We start from the raw sequence: 8,520 nt of genomic DNA, 5'->3' as shown, positions 1-8,520 counted from the left end.
GATGTCAGTAAAAATGATAAGACAGCCATAATAGAACAATGGGAAGATACATTGTTGCCAGCTGGGGCTTGTCTTGCGTGACTGGTTCGTCATCATTTAGAGGGTTTTTACCATCCACTGAAGATTTCAAGACAAGCACCAAGTTACATGGTAAGAAAGGCCACAAAGACAGCAACAGTTTTCTGAGAACAACAAATATTTTTTTCCCATAAGGCAGTGGCTGAGAGAATGATTACCAGTAATTACTAACCTCAATTGTACAGTAAAGTCACAAGGACACAATACTGTTATGAAAAGTTCAGTAAGTGGGAAGAATGGTACCACTTGGTAGCAAAGGTGCTCCAGTACTAAGAAGCCAAAAAGCAGACAGTCTATGGATGGCAATTCACTAGAAATAACAGCCAAAGGTAGCATAATTTCAAAAGTAAAAGTTAAAGATTGCCTACAGACTTTGGAAATACCCACAACAGTTGCTACATATTATAATCATCAGCCACAAAGCCCCTAAATATTTCTGTTTCACAATAATTGGCACCAGTAAAAAGCAAACTTTAGTTTTGGGCAGTATTCTATTGTAAATGCTAGGTTTTGGCACAGGTGTTGCCCATGACTTCCCAACTCAGTTCAAGGAAATATTGGAAGGTTTCCTTCAGAAAGGCCATGGTTGACCAACTTACTGCCATCTCTGATCACTTCAATATGAACCATAACAAATAACTAACTCTCTCTCTCTCTTTAAAATAAATAAATGAATATATATATCAGTGGAATCTTAATGGTAACATAAACACTTTGCCACATAATAAAAAAGAACCAATATCCTTCTTAAACTCTATTTCATTTCTCCTCCCCTTAAAACTAAATACTCTTTTGAAAACACTCTTTCACTGATGATGTTTTCTTTTCCCTCGTTGCTGGTGTCATCACTTCCTTGCGGTTTCTTACTTCTAGAATTGTTCTGTGTTACTCGTTTTCATTTGGATATTTTCTCTTTCTTTTGAGTCTGCCTCATACACTATTCAGCATGTTTACTGAACTAAAAGACAGTGAAGCTTCTGTAGCTGAAAGCAAATCTGATTACAATTTTACTGAGTGTGTGAGATGATGTTGACAGTGTGTGTAGCCTGCAGCATGATACTCTAAATCGCACTCCAGTAAATGTTCCATGGATTGTATACATCCACAGTCACACTGTCTTGTCATGTTACACACACACACACACACACACACACACACACACACACACACAGGAAAAAGGATTTTAAAGTGGAATTTGACAGAGCAAATTAGTCTAGTGCGATATTCGTTTTGTCAATATTCATTAACAGGGACTGTAAAACATGTGGAATAACTAATAATCCATTAGCAACACCACCACCCTGACCCACACTGTTACTGCCATGCAGCACTGCTGCTCAGTCACTGCTTGAGTACTGGCGATTCTTTTGTGTTTTCCTGTACTTGCTAGTATACCCCAATAAACAAATATCACACTAGACTAATTTGGAACCACTCTGTCAAATGGACATGTAAAATTCCATTTTAAGAATCATTTTCATCATAATGGGAAAGAAACCGTGTTTGGGCTGACTACGGTTACACTTTGCAAGAACAAAACTGCAAATATTTGCTGAAACACCAGTGAATTTGCACCTGATGATTCTTAGAATGGACACACAGAATATATGGGCTGAACAGAGAATTATCAGACCTGCACAAATTAACCACTGTCTTGTGGACAGAACCAAACTCATTAATTTGAAATGATTTGTAAAAAACCATTAAAAACCTAAATCACTATGGTTTGAGCCTTGTTCAAACTAAACACAGATTCAGTGCCATAAATATTTATCATATTCCCTGAAGAAAGTGATGCAAGGTGCAGTAAGAATCTGGCAGAGCATTATATGATTTGAGCTGCAATAAGTCTGCATGTGTCTATAAGATGCCTTGGGGGTTACCACTTTAAATAGGAGGGTATTTAATGTGTCAGAACTATGGAACAGGAGACGTAGGATCAGATTTCAGGAAGAAGCAACGTCATTAACCTACTCAGCACTATTTAAAATTAATTGATAAAATCTATTTTATGTCTTGCAATTGTTCATCTCATTAGCTAACATATATTTTGAAGCACCTCTTTAATATTTCATTTAAGTATGAAGGACATTCATTGTGATGTCAATTAATTGTTTAATGTGCTTTGCTGAAGTTTCAATACAGTAAAAAAAAACCTTCAATAATTAGCAGCAGATGGAGACAAAACTGAGCTTCAAAATGTTCACTGGTTAGAGAAGAAGCTATTGTATATGTTACTGGATCAATTTTATAATTTCACTGTCAGTTTGCCACAACAAGCAAACCATAAAAATAATGAAAAAATTCTGATCACTGCACAATAATGTGACTGTGAAAATTGTTATAGTGTCTGTTTTAGAACTCATTCTTTTAAATTGCAGACTACAACAATATACAAAAAAAATAGAAAGAAAATTACAAACACACTGGACGAAGATCAGTTCACATTACAATTAAGCAAAAAAGGCACCACACAAACAATTCTGATCTTTCACTTAGCAAAAGAAGAAAGAATGTTGCTGTACAGAACAGACATTTGTTTATGTGATCCAGCTCTTTTGATTTGGGATTTCCCAACTATTACAAGAGCGTAATTATTAAATCGATATTTGCTATGATAGTGTGTTACTGTCACAGGAATTCACTTCAATAAAAATTATTTTTTATATAAAAAGACACCTTTTTACAGACCAATATTAAGCCTTGAGTAAATAAGATGGAATAAGGTGATCGAAATACTGGGAAAATTAGGCATGATAACAGACAAGTGGCATACAACAATAAAATTCAAATGGAAGTAATAAGGGTAGAGAAATCAGGAAAGATGTTTAAAAATGGCATAAGGCAGTGTTGCAACTTATTGTGTAACTTGCATGCACATTGCAAAACCAATAAATACGATGAAAGAAAATTTCAGATCAAGCATAATAGTGCAAGGGGAGCAGAGACAACAATAATGTTAGCCAGTGACAACACTTTTGTGGTCACAAGTCAGAAATGCTTGAAAGAACTGCTGAATAAAATGGACAGGTGACAGGTTCCTCATAGTACAGAATTAGGATTAAATATAAATGAAGCACCAACTAAAGTGGTCCATTATAGGAAGTAGAAAAGCTCATCATTACAGTAATCAAGACACAGCAGAAGTGAAAAACTTACAGTACTACAAAGCAAAATTACACAAAATACTTTGTTGGCACATCAAATCAGTGGTGATCAAACATCAAAACATGTGTAGTACATTGTTACATTTACTGAAGGCTCATATACTTTTCTGGATAGTCACTCACTGCTATCTGGCAAATAAGAAGAACCACTGAAATAGATAACTGTCATGTTGATGAAATAAATCTCCGGTGAACAGCCTAGTATGAATGCGCATAGGACACAATATTTCAGCAATCGACCACATTGCTGAAATATTGTGTCCTATGCACACTTATACCAGTCTGTTCACTGGAGATTTATTTCGTCATAAAATACACCTGGAGAAATTGAAGAATCACAACTGTCATGTTACCATACCAAGCAAGGTAACAGTGGTTAAGGCACTGGATTCGCCTTAAGGAAGAGTAGTGTTCAAATCCACATTTAGCTGCAGTCTCTCTCTAAATCAATTACAACAAACATGTGGATGGTTTCCAATGTAAAGGATACGGCTGATTTTCCTTCACTCTTTTTCTTTTATGTTAACATGAAATGTGATGATGAACACAAATTTGTCAATTAAGTAATCACTAAAAGCTGTGCAACACGCCAGACAACAGGCCCCGTCAGGAGTAAATGTAAATGTAGCATATGAATAAATGTGACACTAACTTATATCGTGTGTCAGTGGAGACTGTTGTAGTGGTGTCATGTAGCAGAAAAGCTTCCATACGATTCACTAGTATTACCTAATGAAAATAGAAGCAACCACTAATAAAGCAGTTTACCAAACTTCTCTCCATAGCTTTCATCTAGTCACAACAGTATTTTGATAACATGGTTAGGGTGTTTCCAACATATATATAGTGTTACCACAACTCTAAATTGTCACTTGATGAAAGCAGATTTAAGTAGTGACCACAATTAGTAATTCACACTGTGATTATGTGATGCACCTATCAGAATTTCATTCACCAGAATAGCCAAACCTTTGAACGTACATAGCAACCAGTAACAAGGATCACTGCAAGAATTCTTTGGTTGTGTATCACATGAATACAGACAAAATTGTTCAAGGAAACCTATAGAACCCCCTATAATAATAATGAATCTAGCAGTTGCATGAAGTCCATTTTGTTCAAATTTTAAATATGAAAACAATACATTATGAACTTATATAGTTGACTCTTTTACTTGCATACAGGATTAAAAAGTGTCTAATCTTCAGTGACTTTTTTTACTGAATGTCACTAGTTTTGTGACTGCACTGCAACCTTTTTTAATTTTACTTCAGGGGAGGTGAAAGGATGCTGTTAGTCAATAAATATTTGGTTGCTGCAAGACATGGAACATTGACATCTCCTCAGATACCAGCTTCCCTAAAGTTATGATTATCAAATTTAAGTCATTACAAGGAAAAAGTGATTTTATGATCACAAAACATATACACACACACCAGTATATTTCTGTTATTTTAAGAAGTAGCAGTTCAATATTTCTATGACAGATAACCAAAATTAATCAGAACTGCAGTTTTATGGATAAAATGTAAGTTACATTTTATGCTGAATGCAAATGCTACAAATTGTGTCCTCGTACCTGTAATAACACAGAACTGCTGTACTGTCCATTAATCTCTATGTATAATGCACTTATTGCTATGATTTCTAGCAGTCTCTGTGGCAACCTTCGTAAATACTGTGTTTTTCACAGTTGCCACACTATTGTACTAGTACAAAATTCAGGAAAGATAATCCTCTCTCTCTCTCTCTCTCTCTCTCTCTCTCTCTCTCTCTCTCTCTCTCTCTCACACACACACACACACACACACACACACACGTGTGTGCATGTATTCCAACAATTTGTAATAACAAACTTTAAAGAATAATTACTAATCCATTTCTCTGCAACCAGTACTTCGAAATTTACTGACTGCACAATTAATATCTATTGTTAACACATATGAACAAATCTATGGCGTTTAATACACAGTCAGTTACATTACATCATAATATCACAATTTATCCTACTAGAGAGCAACACTTCCACAGAGAAAAACAGACACAACACTTATAATGTAACTGGATAGACAAAAAAATCTACTCGCCAAGTGGCGACAGGAGAACATACATATACATTATTTATGTTTGTTCTCCTGACGCCACTTTGTGAGTATATTTTTTGTCTATCCAATTACATTACATAGTCACAGCTGATATTTTTTGTTGTTACATGTAACACTTGGTACTATACTGCAAGGAAGTGTATACTGGTAGCAGAGATCCTACTTTGCAATCCACCAGCAGATTACACCTAGAACGGAGTACTACACTGGCTGAATTACCAGTACCTTTTAGCCTTAAGTTCTCCACATACATTCAAAAATATGTATGTGATAGTTTTCATGTTGCGTTACCTGTCAGAGGATAAACAAATTATTGCAGCTTCATGTAGAGTTAATTAAAAGAATAATCCATTACAACTTTTACAGAACAAAATTCATATACATAGAACTTAAGAACAGTAGGTCATCAGTTTGAGGTGGTTTCTGCTGCTATGGCAACAACAGCTCATTCAAGTAAAACTATTCATTTGCTTATAACAAAATTCCAAAAACATAAATAAAAAAACAATTTGTGTGCAATAAATTAGCTGTACACCAGAACTGTAATAACTGAGAAATTAGAATCAACCATTATAACTTTTGTATTAGTTCTTTTTTTCTTTAAAATATTTCTCAGAAACACACAGGAATGAATAGAGAAACTATTGGTGCATTCCATAAAACAGATGCTTTATACATAACATGTAAATATATACTCATGAAGATGTGTGTTCGTAAGCCTCAATTCACTACGCTCGAGAAAATTTTCTTGGAATACATATAATGTACTACACAAATGTGGGAATGGAGATCGCTGTGTCTTGCAGTGAGCCATTACATAATTAAATAATAACATCAAATACCCTTTCAAAGTTGCTTAATGTAGGCCATTAATGCTTTAAAAACATATGTTAAACTCTGCTATTTGTAGGGAATATGAAAGAGCAGTCTAAAAGAACCTAATCTCCTTGTAGGAAATGGTTTAAATATATGACACATTACTGGAAAAAATAAATAATTTTCATAAACTATATTTATATATCAAATTGGTCAGTTTTCAGACCAAACATTCATTCTTCTCAAAAATTACCCCTTAAAGTACATCAGTGATTTTAACAAAAACAAAACACTAAATTAGGGCAATGAAACAGAATATTTGACACTTAAACTATCCTAATATGAAGGAGACATTATTCCAATACATGTGTTCATCTGAGTAAAACAGAGTTAGTACATTATATGTAAACAGTTTTTATCAAGCACGTGTCCTTCAATGTATTCTCAATTTAACTCATTTAAAAATCATACTTTAAATGAACCATAATTAAAGAGAAATTAAAATTTGACATTGTAAATCACATTTCTTCAGTTGACTTCTTTGCTTCGAGCTAACAGAGACACATATTTTCACTGAACATGACACCAACAATCTTTTCGATATCAATGAAAAAATTAATGTTGGATGCAGATTATTTGTTGGTTTCAAGTGGATAATTTGCTGCCAGCCAGTGGACATATTTCTGCAGCATATGGTCCTGTGGATGACAATTTTGCCACTCACCTGTTACAAAAATTTTATACGAGTCACTTCCATATCTGCCAATACCAAAGAGCTGAATTGGGTCTTCCCAAGATTTATGTCTAAACTCATATGAAAATTTCTTAATCGAATATGCTCGTAAACGATGAAAGCCTAGAGGAGTTATAAACTGTGACAGCTCAGTAATATCTGCATCAATGATGTCATCAGCTGTTGGCCAGCGTTCAATGAATCTGTAAAAACTTTCCGTAGCTCTTTGTGCCTCTGTCTTTGTGAGAAAAATTGTGGCTAGCAAAAGTTGCCATGGATCATGAAAAAGTGTTTCTTGAATGAGATTAAAGGGGGACTTTGGAGGTATCCATTTTCTAGGTCTTACCTCATATTGACGCAATGCTCCTTCCTTTACATTAGACAATGGTATGGAATTTAAACATATATTACTCAGTTGCGAAGTTAAATTTGATTTCTCTGAATGTTTCACAGTATTACACAATCCTGACACTGAACTTTGGTGTTCCACTGTATTATGATGCACTGCTGATAGCACTTCTGCCTGGGAATCGTTCACTGAAGTCCAACACTCTGGAACTTCACAGTCTTCAGTCTTGATTGAAAATTTCATTGCCAAATATTCTGCGATTGTGTCTTGCCGTATCCCGTTTTCAAATGTTGGGCTTTCTATACACATGTCTTCAGCAAATATGTCTTTCTCATCCTCTTGCTTGAAATAGTAACTGTGGTCTATCAGTGACCTACTTTGTTCGGGTACTATTTCTGATTTTATTATCGTATCACGAAACAGTTCATTTGCTGTTGATTCTGGTGCATGTATTTTTGGTGCTTTCGGGTTATTTTCCAACAAAATCTCATCAGCATCCTCTGTACACAAATTGTGATGCGATTTCTGGCTAAAGATGGACTTTGTGTCACAACAAGTTTGCGGCCAAGTTAAGTTATTGTCTTTTAAATATTTCCACAGCTCTACGCTCGATCTAAGCCGTTTTCCATCAGGTGCTATCAGGTAACTGTCGAACCTATTTTTTGATAATCCCGACTTTCGTCGACGCATTAGCTTCCACCAACCTTCAGGTATCTCCGTCGAATACCTTTTAACACGACGAACTCGTGGGGCTGGTTCAACATTTCCTCTGCCTTCCACAGCGTTCATATTATTAAAAAATCATTACCGCGAGAAACTTGTTCCTAGAGAGATCGAAGGATTAATTCTGTTCCCAAACAAATGTATACATCACTTCACATCACATAACACCATGTACACAACTCTCCCTCTCCATGCGCCTAAACCAGAGATTACATACTACGCGGGCTTTCAGATAAAAAACAAATTTTAAAAGTAATTTAGTTTTGAAATCTGTTAAATACTGAAATTTTAATTTTGTTGTTAGTTTCATCTTATAATTTCCAGGACTCATGTTCCTCAATATTTTAAAATCATATTCCATTTTACTGGAAGTTTATAATTGACTGCAAATTTGTCCATGGAATTTGTACTTGATGTGGTTACGGCGGAGCATGCAGTGTCTAATATTTGCATTATTATTTGACCTTCGGCGCCGCTGCACCGTATAGCCAAATGCTACAATGGGTTATGAACAATGAAAATGAGTAATTGGGAAAATATTAATCGCTG

The 8,520-nt window shown here is 35.0% G+C and overlaps 1 protein-coding gene across 1 annotated transcript; it reads right to left on the bottom strand.

The window, feature by feature from the left end:
* Positions 1-6,537: 6,537 nt before the first annotated feature.
* Positions 6,538-8,153, bottom strand: LOC126235724 (uncharacterized). Its single transcript, XM_049944495.1, has one exon. The coding sequence runs from the start codon at positions 8,035-8,037 to the stop codon at positions 6,799-6,801; it is 1,239 nt and encodes a 412-aa protein (XP_049800452.1). The 5' UTR covers positions 8,038-8,153; the 3' UTR covers positions 6,538-6,798.
* Between the last annotated feature and the right edge of the window lie 367 nt (positions 8,154-8,520).

The sequence above is a fragment of the Schistocerca nitens genome, chromosome 2, assembly GCF_023898315.1.
Source record: "Schistocerca nitens isolate TAMUIC-IGC-003100 chromosome 2, iqSchNite1.1, whole genome shotgun sequence".
NCBI lineage: Eukaryota > Metazoa > Arthropoda > Insecta > Orthoptera > Acrididae > Schistocerca > Schistocerca nitens.
The sequence above is the reverse complement of the archived record's forward strand: the minus strand, read 5'-3'. Positions and strand labels throughout refer to the sequence as shown.

Excerpts from the sequence above, each read along its gene's own strand:
- LOC126235724 (XM_049944495.1), bottom strand. The coding sequence starts at position 8,037 with ATGAACGCTGTGGAAGGCAGAGGAAATGTTGAACCAGCCCCACGAGTT.